The sequence below is a fragment of the Hyperoodon ampullatus genome, assembly GCF_949752795.1.
Source record: "Hyperoodon ampullatus genome assembly, chromosome: 13".
NCBI classification, from domain to species: Eukaryota; Metazoa; Chordata; class Mammalia; order Artiodactyla; family Ziphiidae; genus Hyperoodon; species Hyperoodon ampullatus.
Window position 1 is genome coordinate 61,462,463 of NC_136926.1, and position 23,115 is coordinate 61,485,577.

General features: G+C 43.6%; 1 protein-coding gene across 2 annotated transcripts in view; it reads left to right on the forward strand.

The window, feature by feature from the left end:
* Positions 1 to 23,115, forward strand: part of SETBP1 (SET binding protein 1) — a gene marked incomplete at both ends in the record, with an annotated part of 352,207 nt that overhangs the window by 240,638 nt on the left and 88,454 nt on the right. For both annotated transcript variants that reach the window (XM_079717030.1, XM_079717031.1), the window contains one exon: positions 258 to 3,717. In XM_079717030.1, the coding sequence (XP_079573156.1) occupies positions 258 to 3,717 (3,460 nt within the window). The remainder of the gene's footprint in view (positions 1 to 257; positions 3,718 to 23,115) is intronic.

The window sequence follows — 23,115 nt, forward strand, 5'->3', positions numbered from 1 at the left end:
TGCATTAAACCAAGATAGGTTAAAGTTCCTGTTATCTAGGGGGAGAAAGCGATTATAGCATCCTTATTGATGTTCAAAATCAACACAATGTATTTTTACTAAAGAAATTGAAAAAAACCTTCACAAAGCATTCTGGAATTAAAGGTGTCTGTTTCCAACTTTTGAATAATTAAGCCTTTTGACATTAAATTTTAAATAGTTTCACCATGCTGATCTTTGTTTCTCTCTCTCTCCTCCTCCACTCCACCCACCCTTAGGCTTATGAGCGGCCACAGAAACACTCAGCTCTCCATTATGACCCAGGCCTCCCACAGGACTTCACCGGTGACACCTTAAAACCAAAGCACCAGCAAAAAAGCAGCAGCCAGAACCACGTGGACTGGTCCACCAACTCTGACAATGGACCTGCCACTCAGAATTGCTTCATCAGTACAGAGTCTGGCAGAGAAACTGCAAGCACCAGCAAGATCCCAGCTCTTGAGCCCCTGGCTTCCTTTGCAAAGGCCCAGGGTAAGAAAGGCAGTGCAGGGAGCACATGGAGTCAGTTGTCCAACAGTAGCAAAGATCTGCTCTTGGGAGGTGTGGTTCCATCTCCAAGCAACCACAGCTCGCCAGCTCCACCCAGCAGCTCTGCTGAGTGCAGTGGGCTCCAGCCCTTGGTAGATCAAGATGGAGGAGGTGCAAAGGAGCCCCCAGAACCACCTACTACTATAGGCAGCAAGAAAAAGTCCAGTAAAAAAGATGTGATAAGTCAAACCATACCAAACTCAGACCTAGACTGGGTCAAGAATGCTCAGAAAGCATTTGACAATACAGAAGGGAAAAGGGAAGGCTACTCTGCAGATAATGCCCAAGAGGCATCACCAGTCAGGCAGAATGTGAGTTCCGTCAGTAATCCTGAAAATGACTCAAGCCATGTCCGGATTACTATCCCTATCAAGGCACCCTGCCTAGATCCAAGCAGCCATAAGAGGAAAAAGAGACAGTCCATCAAAGCAGTGGTGGAAAAGATCATGCCAGAGAAAGCCCTGGCTTCTGGAATCACTATGAGCAGCGAAGTAGTTAATAGGATACTTTCCAACCCCGAGGGTAATAAGAAAGATCCCCGTGTCCCTAAGTTGGGTAAAATGTTGGAGAATGAGTCCCCCTCAGCTGGCCTTGAAACTGGTGGAAATGCTGAGAAAGTTGTCCCTGGAGGTGTATCTAAGCAGCGGAAGCCACCCATGGTCGTGACACCTCCAACATGCACAGATCACTCTCCAAGAAAGCTGCCAGAAATCCAGCACCCCAAATTCGCTGCAAAACGGAGGTGGACGTGCAGCAAACCGAAACCCACCAGTCTCCTGCGGGAGGCAGTCATGGCCACTTCTGATAAACTGATGGTGGAACCGCCATCTGCTTACCCCATAACCCCGTCCAGCCCTCTGTACACCAACACAGACAGTCTTACTGTGATCACGCCGGTAAAAAAGAAGCGGGGACGACCAAAGAAGCAGCCTTTGCTCACGGTTGAGACGATTCATGAGGGGACCTCCACCAGTCCAGTCAGTCCCATCAGCCGGGAATTTCCTGGAACCAAGAAAAGAAAGAGACGACGTAGTTTAGCTAAGTTGGCCCAATTAGTGCCAGGAGAGGACAAACCCATGAGTGAGATGAAATTTCACAAAAAAGTTGGAAAGCTTGGGGTGTTGGATAAGAAGACCATCAAAACTATCAATAAGATGAAAACACTCAAAAGGAAAAATATCTTGAACCAGATCTTGTCCTGCTCCAGCAGCATTGCGCTGAAGGCCAAAGCTCCCCCAGAGACCAGCCCTGGGGCAGCAGCAATCGAGAGCAAATTGGGCAAGCAGATAAATGTCAGTAAGAGGGGCACCATCTACATTGGCAAGAAGAGGGGCAGGAAGCCAAGGGCAGAGCTGCCACCCCCATCCGAAGAACCCAAAACAGCCATCAAGCACCCGAGGCCAGTTTCTAGCCAGCCGGATGTTCCCGTCGTGCCTTCCAACTTTCAGTCACTTGTGGCGTCTTCACCAGCAGCTATGCACCCACTTTCGACACAGTTAGGTGGGTCCAATGGCAACCTGAGCCCCGCCAGCACTGAAACCAACTTTTCAGAGTTGAAAACTATGCCAAATCTCCAGCCCATCAGTGCTCTTCCAACCAAAACCCAAAAGGGAATCCATAGTGGGACCTGGAAGCTGTCTCCACCCAGGCTGATGGCCAACTCCCCTTCACACCTTTGCGAGATCGGGTCACTCAAGGAGATAACACTGTCCCCTGTGAGCGAGTCCCACAGTGAGGAGACGATCCCGAGTGACAGTGGCATTGGGACAGACAACAACAGCACGTCTGACCAAGCAGAGAAGAGTTCCGAATCCCGACGGAGGTACTCTTTTGATTTCTGCTCCCTGGACAACCCGGAGGCCATCCCATCTGACACCAGCACAAAGAACCGGCATGGCCACCGGCAGAAGCATCTCATTGTGGACAACTTTCTGGCCCACGAAAGCCTCAAGAAGCCAAAGCACAAGAGGAAACGGAAAAGCCTGCAAAACCGTGATGATCTCCAGTTTCTGGCAGACCTGGAAGAGCTCATCACCAAGTTCCAAGTGTTCAGGATCTCTCACCGGAGTTATACTTTTTACCATGAGAATCCATATCCCAGCATTTTTCGGATTAATTTTGATCACTATTACCCGGTGCCATATATCCAATATGACCCGTTGCTCTATCTTCGTAGGACTTCAGACTTAAAGTCAAAGAAGAAGCGTGGTAGGCCTGCAAAAACCAATGACACCATGACAAAGGTGCCTTTTTTACAAGGGTTCAGCTACCCTATTCCCAGTGGAAGTTACTATGCACCCTATGGAATGCCTTACACATCAATGCCTATGATGAACCTTGGTTATTACAGTCAGTACCCAGCTCCTCTGTACCTGTCGCACACGCTCGGAGCAGCGTCCCCATTCATGAGGCCAACAGTGCCACCACCTCAGTTTCACACAAGCTCCCATGTGAAGATGTCTGGTACGGCTAAGCATAAAGCAAAGCATGGAGTGCACCTGCAGGGGCCCGTGGGCATGGGCCTCGGTGACAGGCAGCCATCCCTGAATCCTCCCAAGGTGGGCAGTGCCGGTCTGTCCAGTGGTCGGCTCCACAAGAGGAAACACAAACACAAGCATAAGCACAAGGAAGACCGGCTCCTGGGGGCCCACGACAACCTGAGTGGTCTCTTTGCAGGCAAAGCCACAGGCTTCTCCAGCCACATCCTGAGCGAGCGGCTGAGCAGCGCAGACAAAGAGCTCTCACTTGTGAGTGAGAAAAACAAGCATAAGGAGAAGCAGAAGCACCAGCACAGTGAAGCCGGCCACAAAGCGTCCAAGAACAACTTTGAGGTGGACACCCTGTCTACGCTGTCACTTTCTGATGCCCAGCATTGGACGCAGGCCAAGGACAAAAGTGACTTGAGCAGCGAGCCTGTGGACTCGTGCACTAAACGGTACTCTGGCAATGGCGGGGACGGAAGCAGCGCAAGACCAGAGAGCCTGGATGTGTTCAGTGAGATGAACCCTCCGAACGACAAGTGGGACAGTGATGTGAGTGGGAGTAAAAGGAGGAGCTATGAAGGCTTTGGGACGTACAGGGAAAAGGACATCCAAGCCTTCAAGATGAACCGCAAGGAGAGAAGTTCCTATGACTCCTCCTTATCTCCAGGTAAGGCCGAATTTTCTTCAAACTTGGACTGTCTTGTTACTTGGTTGCTGGGCCCTGCTCTTCAGCAGTCCGCCATCTCTGGCACGTTGGGTTCACTAGTTTGCAGAGAGGTAGAAACCAAATGAAAACAGGTCTCCTTGCAAATTTGAGTCTGCTGCACATTTTATGCATTGTTTAATCAGTTACTTTCTGTCTTTCCTCTCTTGGAGCCATTGCCTGAGAACTGTGGGCCCAGATGCAGCCCCAATAGCTGCCAAGACTACAACCATACCCACTACCTTTATGCTTTTAATTAAAGACGCTATGGCTAAGTCTTCATCTGATCTGATGGTAAATTTGCTAGTTGGATAAAACCTCTAAAACTTTCTAGGAATACCAACAAGATCCCAAGAATGTCAAAGTTGGATGGGAATGAATATCTAGTTTACCTGACATGCTAGCTCTAGAAGTCACACATCCTAGGTTGAAACATCTACAGGAGAGCCATTGGAAGCTGATGACCAGTGAATCTTGAAGTCTACCTGATAAGGAAGCCACAGCCCAAAGCCATGTTGTCCTCTTTTTGGCATTTGATAAGCAGCTCTTGGTAGACCCCTAAAGTGAAGCCCTGACCTGTCATTTCCCTGCATAAAGGTGGGGGTGGGGGGAACCTGACTGAAAGGCACTGTGAGCCTCCTGCCTCTGCTGGAACCTACCGCTGTGTCTCTTTGCACATCCACTGGGGATGGGATTTGCCCACTAATCTCTAAACTGAAGTGCTGGTGGCTACTAGGAAGAGCTCATTCCTTGTCAGTTGCTGGGAGAATTTCCTTGCTAACCTGCCCACCCACATAAACCTTCTTTGCCATGGAAGCCTCACACTTCTGCACAAATATCCCTTTGTCCGTGTCCACACATCACACAGAGGATAAAAGACTCCTGTAGAACAGAGTAGTTATTTACTAGGAAAAAGGTAGAAACTCCTTTCTTAGGAGCTGCAGAAGCTAAAAGGATTCCTCGTGCTCTCCCTGCCCCCAGACAGTACAAACCCTCTGGCCAAAGCCTGGTTTAAAGGACTGATCACCCCTGAGAAGCTTTGGGTGCACTATTTCACCTCTGTTTATGATGTGTATCCCTTGTTTGTCTTCTCCCTTCATGTGGTGTCCATAATTAGTGAAGGTGAAGGCAGTCTATTCATAAGGATTTAGAGACATTTTCTAGGCCAGCAGATTTCGAAAAGAAATATGTTTTGATAATGGCCATTCTGACTGGCTTGAGGTGATACCTCATTGTAGTTTTGATCTGCGTTTCTCTAATAATTAGTGATGTTGAGCATCTTTTCATGTGCCTCTCGGCCATCTGTATGTCTTCCTTGGTGAAATGTCTATTTAGGTCCTCCGCCAATTTTTTAACTGGATTGTTTGTTTTTTTGATATTGAGCTCCATGAGCTGTTTGTATATTTTGGAGATTAATCTTTCGTCTGTTGTTTCATTTGCAAATATTTTCTCCCATTCTGAGGGTTGTCTTTTTGTCTTGTTTATGGTTTCCTTTTTAGAGGGTTGGGATAGGGAGGGTGGGAGGGAGGGTCAAGAGGGAGCGGATATGGGGACATGTGTATGCATATGGCTGATTCACTTTGGTGTACAACAGAAACCAACACAGTATTGTGAAGCAATTGTACTCCAATAAAGATCTATTAAGAAAGGAAGGAAGGAAGGAAGGAAGGAAGGAAGGAAGGAAGGAAGGAAGGAAGGAAGAAAGAAAGAAAGAAAAGAAAGAAAGAAAAATGATTATGAGTTACATTGCTCCAAATCACCCCCAGCTTTGAGTTGCTGTCATGGTAGATGATCTCCTTGGTTAATGAAGAGACCAATTAGCAGTCATGTTTCCTGCACTTGCTAAGGTGATTAATGGCCCACACTTCATGTCTGCCCAAGTGGATGTGCTCTTCTGGGTTTCCCTATTTCTGATCAGCAGACTTTGTTGAAGGTGTTTGTTTTTTGTGCAAAGCCTAAATTAAGCCCACATGGACAGGAGTTGCTAAAAGATTAAACTTTAACATGAGAAGTACTGTTGCTTTCTCTTTCAGTGTGGTGGAATTTATCCATAGAACCAGAACTATCCATGACAGAAGGCATTCTTATTTCTATTTTCTTGGCATTGTTTAGCTAGAAAACAATGGTGGTATGTTATTGCTGAGAACCTACAAGCAAGAATCGTAAGTTAACAGACCTGAGAAACAAGGTCTCAGAAGCTAAAACCAGCCATTGTTGCCATTAGGGTTCTCAGCAGTCTTACTGGGACGTCTGCATGTCTGGACCGTATTACAGCTGGGTTCTGGTTGAATTTTGCCAGCTAGGGGTTCATCCGGTCACTGTGTCTCTGAGGGCAGCCACACTCTAGCCATACAAAATTCCTTGTGTTTGCCTTCACAAGGTGGTCGTTACTTCATTTAAAATTCTCCCTCCCCTTCCCCAGCTTCTTACTTGTTTTGCAGCTATCCACAGAAAGCTGGATTCAGCCTAGGAATTGAGTACTGCACCCAACTCTGTTACGACCTTAGGCATGTTATCCTATCTCTCTGGGGTACTATCTGCCAATTTGTAACTCAAAGAGTTGGGCCAGACCTCTTTTGTATGGCATGTTTCAATTCTTAAAGCCATTTCACATGTATTTCTTATAACATCCTTCGTGCAATCTTAGAAGAGAAATATTTTCATTCCCATTTTATGGATCAGGACACTGAGGCTCAGAGATCAGGTGACCTGTCCAAGTTCAGAAAGCTGTCACTTTTTATTCTAAGCCCAGGGCTTTGCCCACTGCATTGCAACTCAACTGCATGTCACCCAACTAGTTAAGGCCAAGTCTAGAACACAGGTCCTGGTCCCCAGCCCAGTGTCCCTATATCTTACCACCACCCTTCCTCTCAGAATCCCATCTATCCTCTGATTACATGCTTTCCCCTAGGGCATCTGCACAGTGATTATGTGACAAGTGCAGAAGAGAGTAATTAAGACAAAAAGACATCCCTTTATTCAGTTCCCAACCAATGAAGGAGGATTTCTTATGGCCTAAACTTTTCTAAATATCAGCCTGGAAATATTGATATATACATTGACAGGGTTTCCACTTCTGTCCTTACTGAAATCCAGTTCCCTGAGTTATTAATGCCACTGCTTTGTGCTTATTTTTGTGTTGTATGAGGTTTTTCTTTTTTTTTTTCCTGAACATTTTCATGAATCTTAATTGTTAGTGGCTTCTGTGTCTATATGAGTTATGCCTACACATCTTGTTGAATACCTTATTGGAACAGACCAGATTCCTTATCATTCCCTTTCCTTCCAAACCTTGGCCTCTCCTTGCCTATATCCTAAACGTCCCCTCTATTCCTGAATCCCTAAAGCATGAGGAAAAAAATGTCCTTAGTAGCACTTGGAACCCAATGCATTCACCTTAATATTATACACTCCAAAGAGTGCCAAGTCCCATTAAAAGCTGGGAGACAGATGGGATGAGGCTGAGGTTACTGGAGGCATTAAGATCTTTCAGAGTATCTGAGTCGAGGTGTCTGTTCAGCTGGATGGTACTGAAGGTCATGATTAGAAATAAGCATCTTCCTTTCCATACCTTCTCTTCCTCGACCTCTTCCTTCTCCATTTTGGGTTCATTTCCATAGCATCTTAATGTCCAATTTCACATGAGCTAGTCTTCTCCAAAATAGATACGGCATAAATACAGATATCATTCTTTACCCTGTCGAGGACCAGATTTAGGAGTGGAGTGAAAAGAGGACTTTGAGCGCTCCCTCGGATCAGAACCGATGAAAGGCACCGTATAAATGGAAGTCATTACCATTATGGAGAGAGGAATTAGAGACCCCATTTAGCAATAGCAGCAGTTGCACACTCCATTTCCTCGTTCCTGCCTGGAAAGTCATTCATCCTCCATCCCCCTGCCCCAGCAGATGGGTGCATTGTCTTGTTAGCCCCCTTTCAACATACCTAGATCTAAGAAATTCCACAGACTCTTGCCTTTTTCCTGTATTTTACTCCTTCTGTCCTACTGCTTCTTTGGTTTCAAAAGGCAGTGACTCTTTTGACCTATTTTCTAAATGCACACCATCTGGTAAATCTTCATTTATAAAAATGCTTGCTTGGGGCCAAATAATGGATAAATAGTGGGAAGGTGTCATCCACAGACTCTCAGAGTTGGGAGAAGCCTTATTGGCCCTCATTTGTGCTGCTCTCCCACCAGGCACCAGCATCTCACGCACCCTGACATGCAGCAGATTCCGAGAGAGCAAACCTCTCCAAGGGTGACAATACATAGTCAGAATGATGCTGTATGCTCTCAGAGCCAAGTTCTCATGAGGCGGTGGAAGAGGTCTCTAGTGTGAATGATGTTCTTCCTGTTCCAACCTCTTGGAAACAATCTTTGCATACTTTGACCTAAAATTATGCCAGGAACTTCAGGCATTTTGACCACTGCTGTCCAGGCTCCCATCAGATGTTGGAGAAACACTGAGAAGTGTAAGTTTATACCTGTTACCTCTGAGTCCAATGCCATTCTTAGTCAAGGTTGCCATCCTGAGTTCCCAATGTCAAGTACTTTCCTCATGATGAATGGATGCTGAGAATTCATTCTTAGCTCACCTCTCAGATATCAGAGTCCTGCCATGTATGTAGCTGGATTTCCTTGAGCCTGGCTGACTCCACCTCTCCTTGTGGCTCTATCTTACCCTATGCCAGCTCCTCTTATTGGCACTGTGGGCATTTTGGGAGGCAGTCTCTGTTGTCACTCACAGGCAGGAAATGGATGCCCAAGCCAAAAATAATACAAAAGTCTCCTCAAAGCAGTCATCCAGATGAGGGAATTAACCACATGGACAAAATGTCATGAAAACCATACAAAAGAAACATGTGTGAGGAAAGTTTTCTAAAACTGGAACAGAAGGAAGAAGAGGACTCCTGGGAGGAGAAAGTTAAAACCAGGAAAGAAGGAAGAGTAAAAAATGGAAAGCTGATGAAGTGTGGTCTGTTTAAACTTAATCCAAGTTGAATTCTGGGTCATCCTGTAGGAGGAAGTGAAAGATTAATTAGGGAATGGTTGCTGTGTGGTTTAGCAGGATTATGAGTACCTGCCCCAGTCTTGTCTCCTATGCTAACCAGCTGAAAGACCTCTTTATATTTTTGACTCTCAGTTTTCCCAAGTGATATGAGGACAATAAATGTTCTGACCAGACATGATTGTCTAGGATTCTCAAATTTATACAATGGAATTTGAATACACACACACACACACACACACACACACACACACACACACACACACACACCCCTAGATTGTGCAGTTAAAGAGAAAACGCTGAAGTTATGTCCAAGTTGGCCAATTAATTAGCTATTCAGTGAAGTTTCAAAACAGATTCCTCTGGTCTGTCTCTTAATCTGTGTGACACCCCATTTACCTTTGGCTCAAGTGACTTCACTTAGCCATTTAATCTCACCTTTCCAAAAGATGGAACCTCATAGGATCCACCAACAAATTAGCTTGCTCTTTGTGGAGGCTGAAACCACAGTTCATCACCTTAGAAACAAATAAGTTAGAGCACTAATATGACCAATTGTATAGGAGCAGATAGAGCAAACTTGCATTTATATTCACGCTCAGAAGTAAAAGAATCTTAATAATGTAATATAAACACCTCATTTTGCTTAGGTGTTTGAGCATACTGGGACTTAGGAAGTTCAAGTGACCCATCCAATGATACATATCTAATTGGTAGAAGAGCTCAGACTGGGAAGAGTAACATAAGGCAGGGGGAAAGGGAAAGGGAGAGAGAGAGAGAGAGAGAGAGAATAAAAGAAAGAAAAAAAAAAAAACAGAAAGGTGAATTGTGGGAGAGATGTTAAGCTATATGTTTTCTTTTGCTGTGAGCTGTTGTAAAAGGTAAGCATCTCTTTGACAATAATTTGGCTTCCAGGCTATCTCTGGGGACCCATGTTTGGGACTGGAAGTGATCTTTGTGGGCTCTGATGGAAGTCATTTTTTTTCCTTTCCTGTCTTAACAATTGCACATACTTATTATATCGAGCCTCCCACAGTTCCTCCTAAGGTTTCCTTTTGGAATTAATCAAATTAAATGTGGTGACCCATAACTTTCTGACAATGAAAAAAACAAACAAACAAATAAACAGCATCTCTTTTGCTACGTTGAACCAGAAATCCAGCAATCTGCCTTTGGAGCATGAAGTCTCCAGGTCATTTATCTTCCCACAGTTGGCAAACATTCCCCCGTCCTGTTGGAAGTTTTTATATATACTTCTGTGGCTTTGGAGAATTATGAAGATTCATGTGTGGGTGCAGAGAAGTCACAATTTTGACAGACTTGGCTTTGATACAACATGGAGCCTTTCTTGGCCAGAGAAATCAGTAAAGCATGGCTTCCAAAGGCTAGCCTGTCACTGGGCAGAGATACGGCTGGTGCCTTTGAAAGGACCCTCCAGAAAACCATCTCTTCACTCTATAAACAAACAAGCAACAGGACTGAATACTTGTTAGGACTGTGAACTATGCTTGTGCCAGTATAGCGCTTCACACTGAATTCAAGGGGAACTGACAAAAACAAGAGAAAAAAATTTTTAAATGATTTATTTAGTGTCTAGTATATGCATGGCTTGGTGAAGTCCTGGGGGAGTCCTTAAGTAACTCAATGCTTTTGCTGTCAGAGGTTACAATCCAGAAGGCTCTCCTGTATAATTTAGGGGAGGAAAACGGATGCAACTCATAAGGCAGACTGTAACGGCAATCAGAAAGTCCTAGAGAAGAGACTGGGCTGTCAACAGAGAAGAACATGCTGGGCTGTCCAAGTGAGGGTGAGCCACCACCACGTTTTCAGTGGGGGTGGAGAGGTGGGACCAGGAAATGCTTCTGTTTGGTAGTTACCATTCAAGATAGGTCTTAAAGGATGGAAGAGTCAGAGAATGGAGATGGTGAGGTGGTGTTGGGAGGAAGTGGAGGCAAGCACCGAGTAGGAAGGAAGCTATGTAAACAAAGGTATTTAGGTGGAAATACCTAAGAAACATTTGGGAAATGGTGTTTCGTCTACTTTTATTGAGGTTAGGATCTGTAGTTGGGGAATCCTGGTAGATAAGGTTGGAAAAGAATGTTGTGCTGGAGTTTAAAGGTTTTTCTCCACACTCTGGGGCTTGTGCTTAATTAAGTAGACAGTGGGCAGCCATTTCATTATTCAGAGGAAAGTCATGAAATGACCAAGTTATAATTTGTCTTCTTCCCCTGGCTGCTCCCTCCCTCTAGCCTGGGTTGGGCAAACTTATCCCATCTTTGAATTTTTCATATGATATTGTAATTATCCCTTTCTTATTTGAATTGTACCCACTACCCTGCCCTTCCTCCCCCAGACCACCCCCTAGATTATAAGCATCATAAAAGCATCATTACCTACTCAGGTGCTCAAGCAAAAAAATAATAGAGTAATTCCTGACTCATCTCTTTCCCTCTTTAGCTAAAGTCAAAGATGGTTCCAATACGTTGGCCTCAGGCAACTGGAAGACTGGTGGCACATGAACAGAATTATAGAAATCCAAGAGAGAATCTGGTTGGTGTGTGAGGAGATGAGTTGTTGAGGCAGCAGTTGGCAGCACTGTACAGAGCTAGAGCTAGAGGTTTACCAAAGGGGACAATTGCGGAGAATGAAGGAAAGAGGGTGGATGGGGGGAACCCCTGTGGCTCACCTTAAAGAGAGAGGCAGAATAAGAGGGGGTCAGGCAGATACAGAGAAGAAATGACAGAAGTGTTGGAGAAGAACCAAGGACTCAAGGAAGAATGGATTTCAGAAGAACGGGGTAACCACTAGGGCCCAAGCTGCAGAGTTCATAGAAGATGAGGTTAGATGAGAATATGTACGAACATACTGGTGGCTCTGGAGACAACAGACAAGTTAACAGTTACGTGTTTAGTGCCTCATATGGTTAAGGGGTGGTGGGCTATGTGCCAAATTCAGATGGCAAAGAGGTAATGAATAAGTGGGTGATGAGAAAACAGGGGCTGCAGGTGCAGCAAGCAAAACTTGGTTGTGGTTCTAGCAGTGCTCCAGCTTCTTAGAAGGCTTTGTTCTGTAGTCAGCCCTTAATGGGAAGTGACACACTCATTCTTAACAGGCCTTCAGTCTAAGGTCCCCCAATTCACGGAGCATAAAAACAACGCCAGACCCCTTTATCCTATGTCATTCTGCCTCCCTGCGAAGGCCACGTATAGAAAAGGTGAGTATTTAAAAAGAAGTCAGTGATTCCAGGCAGACTCCACCTTTCCCGTCCCACAGATGCACAGGTGCTTAGTTTTTGGTCATGGTAATGGCTGTTTGATAACTTCTGAAAACTCTTTGTGGTACCATGGGTATTAGCTGTGCTGCTGTGAGTGTGTGGAGGAACAGCTCAGGTTATCACAAGTTCTGGTAAATGGATCTTTTACTGACTGTTTACTGTGTGCAAAATATTATAGACTAAAGCTTAATTGTTGATCTTTCAGAGGTCTTTACTACTTTCTGGAATAAAATATATATGCTGTTTCATAAAGAGCTTACATTCTTCAAAATGATTGGGAGCTCTTTAGTTACTTAACATGTAACATAGTGCCAAGATATAACACATAGAGAGACCAGAACAAACGAAAAGCAAGGAAGGGCCCCTGACCTTAATTTCCTTATACTATACTGCAAAGAGACTTAAGTTAGCATCCATAAAACAACCAGAGAATAAATGCAGACCAAGTTTAATCTGTGCGAAATCAGTGGCCGACATTGGGAGCCATAGTGATCCAGGATCAGAAAGGATGACAGTGTTTAGTGAAAAATGAATCCTGGACTTGAACCTTTGAGAGTGGATGCATAGTGATTGAGTGAGGCACCAGATGAGCTAAGACCTGGAGGTGGGTGTATGTGGGTGGGGGGGTACGGGAAGGCACCTAGCTAGACTGAAGTTAGCGGTTGAATGTGGATGGACTTTTAAGAGGGTATAGTTGCCATGCAGAGAATGTGGAACTGTATCCCAGAGGGATGGAGGACACACTGGTGTTAAAGGGTGCTGGGTATGAAGGGTGGTGAGCCTGGTGCTAGGTGCTGTGTGAAATGATGAAGTACCAGGAAACATGCCTCCCTCAAAGACTTTGTAAAGCCATCAGGAGACAAGAGGTAGATATATACACATATGGAAAGCAATTAGAGAGAATAATGAGAGACTGACCATTAATGACTAGAAATAAACACCCATTCTACAGGAAAAAGGACCCATGAAATAAATTTCAGAGTAGTAAGTTGCATACTATAAAAGCAAGTTGATACAAGTGTTTGCCCTATTACATAAGGATTTAGAACAAGTTGGATAAAAAGGAGGCATTAAGAGGGAGGGTCAACAGAGTAGAGCGAGCAAGTCCCAAGAGCTGCCTCTGCTTGGAGTTTCCCATTCTTCTCTGAAGGGCTTGGGGAGCTTGAGAAGGTGGGCATGAGTGTGTCGGGTGGGCTCCCATGTTGATGGAGGATCTGAAGACACAGAGCGATAAAAAGCTTCCCCTGAGGCTACATCCCAGTTACCCCTTACCTCTGAACAGGGCATTCTGCTTTTCAAAGCACATTTCCTGACTTTTATTTGATCTTCAGACTCCACTGAGATTTGCAGATAGGTGTTCTTCTCCCACTTGACAGGCAAGGAAATCAAAACCCAGAGGGTTTAAGTCTTTGTCCAATGTCGTTGAACCAGTTTTGTGCAGAGAAAGTGCTAGGTTCCAGTTTTTCTGACTTTTCCCATCGCCTCCTTTTTTCCCCACTGTATTTTCGAAGTCTTTGACAAGGTCAGTAGTATATCTCAGCTTCTGAGTTATGCCTCAAGAACCCTTGCCAGTGAGTTAAATATTCGAGCCCAGAATAAGGAACTAGCTAATAAGCAATTTGATCTCCACTACAGTTAGTTTTTTATATAAAGGGAGCTCTTTGGAGCCAGGGCTGGACAAGCCCAGGGTGTGAGGCCAATTCTGTGTGCAGAGCCATCACCTCATCTGGTGAACAGAGACCCTGATGGAGGCTGTCCATTCTGAAAAATCACAAAGGAGATGCAAAGGGAGAGCAAGAATGGTCTTATTCACTAAGTCACAAAACACTAAACCTAATATTTAAAACTTTGCTATTTTTTAAAGAAAAGCTTGAGGGATTTTACACACCTAGTAGTAAACATACAAAATTTGCATCTTGGGAGTGACATAGGCTAAAAATAAAAACAGACCAGAGCAAATCACTAAGGAAACCATGGGTTTAGAGCTACATCTAAAAAGTTTAGTAAAGTGTTAGGAGACTTCGTCCCCTTTTGACCATCCACCAGGAATTGGGATTGGGTAAAAAAACTATGGTTCTGAAGCAGTTTATCATGTCTTATATTCCATGAAAGACCCGTGGACCAAAGATGTTTGTCTTACAGGATATACTTCTTTGTGCTGTTGGTTATAGTTTTACTTTATTTATTCTAATCATACAATTTAAAAAGGATCTGAAATGTATAAGACATAGTACTGGGCAGTATTACAACTACAAATATGTAAGGGACATCTTGTCATCTTTCAGTAGGAGTGACATAGTCCTAAAAGTCTGTCCAAATTTCTCCTAGTTTAGTAATGAACCGCTTTAGCACTAGATATTACTTTTTCTCTTTGAGACCCCAACGACAGCAATAAAAATGGATTCTCCACCCATTGCATAGAGCAAATGAGTATTTGGAAAAACACTTACTGTTTATTTTATCATCTAAAACAAAACCTGTTAGTGAATAAAATTTGGAAAATTGAGAAAAACATGTATAAGAAAACATGAAATCACCTACAATCTCACTAAATAGCCATTATGATAAGGTAAATAACACGAGTCCCCAGCTGGTGTTGGTAACTGCTCACCTTGCAACCTGCCTCTGCAGCAGCCCAGGAAACCTAGCCCGTGCTCCCCTCCCCCATCATCCCTCTTTCTCCTCTCTTCTCATCGCCACTTCAGCTGCCTGGTGGTTTCAGTTTTCTCTCAAGTCCCTTCCCAGAACTGACCACCATAGTACCATAACCTTTCATTCTGCATTCTGTGTCATTGCCCAAAGGGGGGAGTATATTTTTAAAATAAATGCAGCAGCAGTTGGGCATGAAAACCATCCAGATTTCCAAACTGTCCTATTTAAGATCTCCATAAGAGTTCAAGTTCCAGGACAGCAACCGGGCAGGGGACAAATTAGTCACAGCTGAAGATGGTTGCCAGAACTTTTTCCCAAGAGTTGCCGGGTGTTCAGTGTTTCTCTCAAATCAGAATCTGACAAGGGGGAATGCAATAAATTTTCCAAAGCTTCAGATCCACGACTCCACCCTGAAGTGGAAAATGCAACCAGCCAGTGTCTGTTACAAATACCACCTTCACTTCACACACACACACACACACACACACACACACACACACACACACACACACACACACACACACACACACGTCAAGTTATAGCTACTCTCATTGGTCAGTGTTGCTGTCACTCATACTGAGATCACTTAAAGAGAGGGAGCCAGCTATTGATTATAGGTTTGTGACACAAAGAACTACCTGTACTTGCTTACTTTCCTTCCTCATATACCTATGGATATATCTAAGGTGAAGTTGGAAAGCCAATAATTCCCATTTCACAAAGCAGCTCCCGTTTGTTTTTTCTTCCATTCCTCCTCAACCAGGAAGCCCACATCAACGTATGCTCTGAGATGGGTATTTGCATAGGTTATTAGGCAAAGGAGAAGAGAACATCTTCCAGATTTCTTGTCTTCATGGACAGTACAAATAAAATTTTATTTTATTAAATAAAATAGCTGAAATAACTTTTCTTAGTTATGTTTTCTCCATTACTTTTCTAGGTCCAATTGATATTAATTATAATAGTTGAAACTCTGTCTCAGTGGTCTGTCTTAGAGAGGTATTTCTGGGTGTCTTCTTCTGCCACTGGTGAGGACACTGAGTAATGGCTCACTCAAGTGATTTCCCCAGTGCAGGATGTCAGCTTTGCCTGCCTATGGAAGCCCCTCAAACCCCAGAAACACTTCGTTCATGTGGGCTGGCCTTCCACCAGGCCAGGGTTGCACCTTCTTGCAATGCTTCTCTACTTCATTTTTCATTTCAGGGATCCTTTTGGCGATAATCAGCCCAGAGCAAAGCTCCTTTGTTTCCATTCCTTACACCCCACTCCTTAGAGCTATAACTAAATAAATATATTAATTATTGAAATGGAAAAAGAAGAATGAAATAGCTTTTCATGGAACATCCATGAAGGTAGCCATAGTGAAATGTGTAATTGATGCCAGATGTAGAAGTATCCATTCCTCTTGCATCAAGTCCAAGATTCTTTATCTGGCTTAAAAGACCCTCTATTATCTACCCGCACAGTCTCACCTTGTTTCCTGATCATTTTCAGCTTATTGACTTGCTGTGAGTTCTGCAAAATCCACCTTACCCTACAGAAAATACCATAATTAGCCTTAAGCTGAATCTCCAGTCACCACATTGCCTCCTTCACATAGAACATCTCTTCAATCTGCCTTCTCAATCTTACCTACTTATTTTCTTAACCATTCTGGCATGTCCTGCTTCTCTGATATAACTAATATCTTCACATTCATTTCAGCGCTTATTTCTATATGGCCTCGTATTGTTTATCTTTATTTTACGTAAGAATGTCATGACTCACTCAGATAAAATCTGAGCTGTACAGAACACAGTTCACTAGCTTAAGAATAAATTCAGCAACTCCTAAGGCAGCATAGTAGATCGTTAAAATGCTAGGGAGTTAAAGCCTCTTGGATGCAGATTTGGATGCTAAATCCCCACTTACTAGTAGTGTGACCTTGGGCAACTGAACCTCTTTGATCCTCTTTTTCCTCATCTGAAAAATGAGGCTATTAATACCTGGCGGAGTTTTATGAGGGCCAAAGAAAAGTAGAATATACATGAGAGCATCCAGCATACAGCTTACCACATGGTCATTAATAATGTTCATTTCCTTTCACTTCCACTTTGGATAATATATTCAAGCACAGGAAATACAACACAGCAGATTTCTATAGAAGTCTTCTTTAAACAGCAGGCTTTCTCTTCCAATAATGCTCTTATTGGGGTGAAGTTAAATCTCCCTCTGAACACACATATGCACACAGAGGTGCAGATGTCCGCTGGACCACAATTGTATTTGATGACAAAGATAAGGTGTCAGGATTAGACAGTTATGGTGGATAAATAACAAAGTACACATTTCACTCAAAGATAACTGCAAGTTCACTGTACCGGCATCATCGGCAGGACTTGGAAGTCTCTTGAAAGGGGAGGCAGTTTCAACCCTTTGGCATTTGTTCTGCTGCAGCCAGAATCTGTTAGCACTGGTCAGTGGCACCTGTTTTGAAGACCAATTTATCTACTAACCCCAGCCATAAAAATGTAGTGATAAGAGAAATAGTGAAATTTGTATTCATTTTCTATTGTTGCTGTAAAAACTTATCATAGATTTAGCAGCTTGAAACAACACAAGTTTATTATCCCACAGTTTCTGTAGGTCAGAGGTCCAAAAGCCGTAGCTGCTTAAGATCTCATGAGGTTGAAATCAAGGTACGTGCAGGGCTGGAGGTTCTGGACGAGGATGGGCCTCCAGTGTCATTCAGGTTGAGCTCCCATTTAGTTCCTTGTGCTTTTAGCATTGAAGTACCTGCTGGCTGTTAGCCAGGGGCTGGTCTTTGCTCCTAGAAGCTAACAGCATTCATTCTTCTGTTTTCCATGTGGCCCCTCTGGCAGCAGAGGGTCCAATCTCTCTGCTTTCCCTTCTACTGCATCTCTCTGACTCCTGGACACTCCCCTCCCCCATGCTCCAGTGCCTGGGACTTCCTGCTGTTCCCTGAACACAGGTACCCTGTGCTTCCATACCTTCTGACTTTTACACATGCTCTGTCTTCCTTTCAGAACAGCATTCAGAGGGGACAATATAACATTTGCCTCATGACTGATTACGTGTGTTCTTTGTAGATTTGTCCTTGTGATCTGGTAGATGAAGGTCTATCATCTCATGGATAATTTTGAAAATGCAGTAAAAAAAAAATAAAAGTCAATTATCAGACCACAAAGTGCTAAACTGGATTATAAAGAACTCGGAAGAGGGACGGTTCATTTGTAGACTGGAGTCGCACATGGGACACTTCATGGAGGAGGTGGTACCATACCTGGGCCTTGAAGAATAGGCTGGATTTACATAAATGGGGAATAGAGAGGAACAGCTTGGGGTTAATATGAATATATATGCAGTGTTCTTTGAAAAGCTGTAGCATTTATTCATGCATTACATATATTTTTTTAAAGTCTTGGGAATATAAAAATGATCAAGAAAGATAAGGCTTCTGTATTTATGGAGTTTACAGTCTACTAACTGATGCAGAAGAGAAAAAGAGCGAATAAAATAATTAAATAACAACAAAGTGTGATACGTTTTGGGAGAAAAAAATGTGAGTAGTGGGGGCATGGTCTGCTTAATTAGCTATCTGTTGGAGGATTAGGGGGGTGGCCTTGTCAGAGAGCTTCCTGTCGAGTGGTAGATTTCAGTCGGGTTCTACCAGCAAGAGGGGACCACTGGGATCAAAGAAATGGCACGGTGACCACTGTGTTCCACAGATTAGTATGGCCGTGATATTACTTACCTTGATCATTTAAGCAGTTCTGGGCCATCTTGCAATTCTGTGACATGTCTGAATGGCTTAACAAACCCTTTTTTCATAAGTAGGTAGCAGTGGCTTTTCCTCTAATCCCTGCCTGAGCCATTGAGTTATAATGACTTGCTCTGAGCGTGACCTGACAGCTAACCAACCACCAAACCTCAGTCTGTAATTCAGGTGTAGCTCTCATGCTAGGAGGAGGTGGCTCGGAACATGTATTAAATCAAAATATTTCTCACTCTTAATTTCTTTTCACAGTTCAGAATCTGTGTTCAATTCCATGCGGAAAGGAAAATAACTCCCTTGCTTGGAATTCTTGCTGACATTTCTCTTTGGTGGGGGGTCACTCTGAACACTTGCTGGTCCTCGTAGTACAGCTCTGTGGCATGTTCATAAAATACCAACCACTGAAATTCTAATAATCACCAAAACATATGCTTTCTCCTTATATCCACTAACATTCTTTCTCTCATTAAAAAATAGAAAGTTCAGAAATTGAATTAGAAAGCTAAACTCAATATCTTTACATTCTTTTGGTTTCTAGAAAAAACAACAAAAAAGTTACAGCTTTTCTGATTTCCCTTCAGTTAAATATTACTCCTGAATGGGCAAAATTATACAAAAAGTGTGAAGAGTTGAGACTCTGACATGAGGGGAGGTTTTATATTTCCTCGCTATTAAAGAAGAAGAAGAAGAAACCCTCAGTTTTGTCTAATCTTGAGGAACGCAGTGCCCCGTCCAACCCACAAACTGTTGGCAGCATCATGGTGCTACACAGAATGTTCTTTTACGCTTTCTCCCTCCTCCCAAACCTTTCCTGTGAAGTTATAAATGTCAGCATTTAGAGACTGTTTTATTCAAATAAAATACGGACTTTAGGTTGGGTCCTTGCACGTTGTTTCTGCTGGCTGTGCACTAGAGGGGTGGTCCCAAGAAAAGCAGGCACATTTTAGCTGGCTGGGGCCTGGGTTTGACTTTATTTGTAAAATCTCATTTGCCCCTCCTACACCAACTACCTGCCTTGTGAAGCTGGGATTTAGAAGCCCTATGCCCAGAGGAAATTTTACCGCACCCCTGGAAACACCCTCCTGATTGGAAGATGAAGTTACGCTGAAGCTCACTCCACCAGGCCTTGCACTTCCTCATCTTCTGTTTACACCTGACCTCCTGACTCTGCCTATATAGTGCTCCCTTTCGACATTGCTATAACAGCTGATCAGCTGTGACCTCAGGTTTAGCTGCACCTGGAGAAATCCCAAATAATGTCCACTCACGGTCAAATAGGCAAGCAAATGCTCTGAAGCTGCTGCTGCCTTTGAGTCAAGGAATCCTATCTCCGGATCTGGTTATTTTGCACACTTGGGGATAGTGACTTCTATTTTGCAAAGTACATTATAGCCTCCTAAGCTGAGAACTCATATTACTTCCTCAGCGAGCAGCCCCCATGGATTTGCTTACCAACTCAGGCCTAAAAGTGATGGGCAGCCTCTGATTTATCACTGGAAGGAACTGGGAAAGGAAAGAGGCTGACCAGGGAGATCAACGCAAGAGATCTTGGGCAAGTGACTTAAGCAATCTCTGCCTCTGATTTCTCAAGTTTAAAATAGAGATAACAATAGTTTCCACCTCGTAGGGTATGTTTGCTTTCAAAAGTGTAGCATAAGACCTGACTCATAGGAAATATGCAGTAAATATTAATGGTTATAATTACTGTTATTATTAAACACATATTGTGTACCTTGGTATGCCAACCTTTAGTTCATGTTTTGTATACTGTGATTCCAGTTGGTGTTCAATAGTAGAATATATCATTGTTGGTGTAATTTCAAATGCATTTGATGGTTTTAAACAAATGTGTATTAAACATCTACCTACTTGGTGTCGGGAACTCAAATACACAAAGGCCCATCCGACCCAATCACTGCTCTCCACAGGTTGCCATTCTGAGAGAGAGATATACTTAGAGACAGAGAAGGACATTGGATGCCTTCAGTGCTACAGTGGTGTGTGCCTGGGGCGCATGGGGGCAAATGAGATGAGAGTAGTCACTACTCCCTGGAGGGCCAGAAAGGTGGCATTTGGATGCAGCTATGAGGTCCCAGTGGCTGGATAGAGAGAAAGAGCAGATCCAAGCATTGGCAGCAACGAGAATAAAGACTGGAGCCGTGTTGCCTTCTGTCCCATTGGGGACAGGAGGATTCTGGGGGTGGCTGCGCCTCGGTTGAGAGGTGCCCAAGGGTGATCTGGAGAGGCAGACAAAGAGGAGGGGCTGCTGCACCACGTGGAGGAGCTTGACTGTTGACCCTGCACTTTGGGATTCCACTCAAAGGTTTTAAGCTGGCACGGGGTGGAGGATGGGGTGATTGATACTCAGAGTTGTGCCTTAGAGCAGGGCTTTTCAAACTATCTGTGGTCAAGAGCTATAGGCCTCAGAACTGTGGAGAGAGAGGGAGAAAGAAGGAGGTGTCTAGGATTGTTCACCTCTCATACCAGGGTGCTTTCACTGCATGAAAGGCCTGGAGGTTTTAAACTAAGGCCCAGAGAGGTTCTCTGCTGATTCAGATCTGGGAGACATGACTGTTGTGGCCTTCTGAGCCCCACCCAGGTGAGGTGATTGGATCTACCAAAGGCTGGTAAAACAAACACCAACCAAACAACAAATACATTGAAGAGGAGACGGGTAGTACCTGATCTTTTTAAAATAAAATAAGAGCATCCCAAACTGTCACAATTAAGAGCAAGATGGGTCAAGAGCAGAACAGTTTCACCTAAATAACACCTTTTATAAATTTTATTTTCCATTCAAATATAAAATATACTACATAGAGGAAAAAAGAAAGCAATAAAACAAAGATGACTAAGTAGAAATACTAAATTAATCTTCAAGTAACTCTCTTTAAAAATTGGATTACTACGTTTTTGGCCTTTGTGAACAAGCATACCTCACAAAGATACTTTGTGAAATGTGATTTGACCAATCCCTGTTTATTAAATTCTGTGTGTGTAACCCTGTTATCAATGCCACATGGTATATGAAGATCAGTAAGGGATACAAAGATAGGATTGGAAGTCTTCATATCCAAGGAGATAAGCTGTCTTCTATTCAAATGTTTGAATTTCTCTGACCTTAAGAGCACTTCTGCACTAAAAAATAAATTCATCATTAAGAACCTGGGACTATGGTAAACACTGTCTGCATCTTTAGTTCTGCTGGATGTAGGACACTGTCAACACCTCACCTGTGGGGACCATTCATTTACCATTTACCACAGAGATGGATTTTACACTTCGATTCTACTATCTTGTCAACTGGTTGCCTTACATGAAAATAAGTTCGCTTTTAAATATCTTTTACTGTTTTTCTCATGTTAGCAGTGCAGTCATTTAGCAAATGTATTAGCTGTTTATTAAGTTACTAAAGTTTGAATGTGGAGGATTCTGGGCTTGATACTGCTTGATATCCTAAAACTCATTCTCAGCATTGTCCAGCACCCCAAGGAGTGTTCATAGGTGTTCTATGAAAACAGAGTTTTATTATCAAGTAAGTTTGTTAAATACCAGAATAAAAAAAAATATTTGATTGTCTACTATGTAACATCTCATAGCTTTGAACACACCAATAGAAGAAAAGTCACTTTCCCCAATTTACCTGACTGCACAAGTCTTATTTTTCTAAACCCACCCATTAATATATCAAGGAACACTGACATTCTGCAGAAGATGGTTTGGGAAATACTAATCTAGTTTAATCCTCTAAAATTAAAAATGACAGAATCAAGGCTCAGAGGGTTGTGTCCTGGCTGAGATGGAGTGGTTGTGGCCAAGCTAGGCCTAGAACACAGGTCTCCTGATGCCCAGCCTGGGCCCTTTCCACCTTCTCTCTATTGAGGAATTATTCCCCCAGATCCCCACTGCCACCTTCAGTAGACTGGATGTGTGTGTATTCACTTATCAGTGAGACAAGCGTTGGGGGAGGTGTGTGTGTGTGTGTGTGTGTGTGTATACACACATACGTACATACATACATACACACACACACACACACCAGAGCCCCTCAGGGCATCAAGGCCCCATTCACACAAGACCCAGGAAATGAGCTGGAGCAGGAAGCAGGTGCAAGGAACAGGCCCACAGCCGCAGTGGGTTTTGGAGGCCCCTTGTTTGCAGTCTGCATTAACCTTGGGCTGTTGCAAAGGCCAAAGCTTGGCTCGCATTTGAGATCTGAAGCTCTGACATTCAAAAAGCTCCAAAGCAAATGAACCTGAGTGAGCAAATAATTAAACCACAAAGAAAAAGCCAGTATTGAAAAAAATATTAGCAATCTGGTATAAACTTCGGAGAACCACACTGTTGAGAAGTAATCTGGCCCTTACCAGCCCTGCTGTGCCTAGTCTCTGCACTAGAACACAAGTGAGCCACATCGTGTTTATGGCTTTAGAACGGTGAGACAGGTACAGGGCCAAGGTTCCATTCCAGACCGGGAGTGATGATTAGTAGGGGTTAGGGGTGCAGATTTCCAAGTGCTCCCCAGCTCCATCACTCACTAGCTGGTGATCTGGGTGAGTCTCTTCCTTCCCTGTGCCCCACCCCCTGAATAATGATATCCTACCTCATAGATGTGCTGTGAGAATTAAAGGAGGGACTTCATGTAATATGCT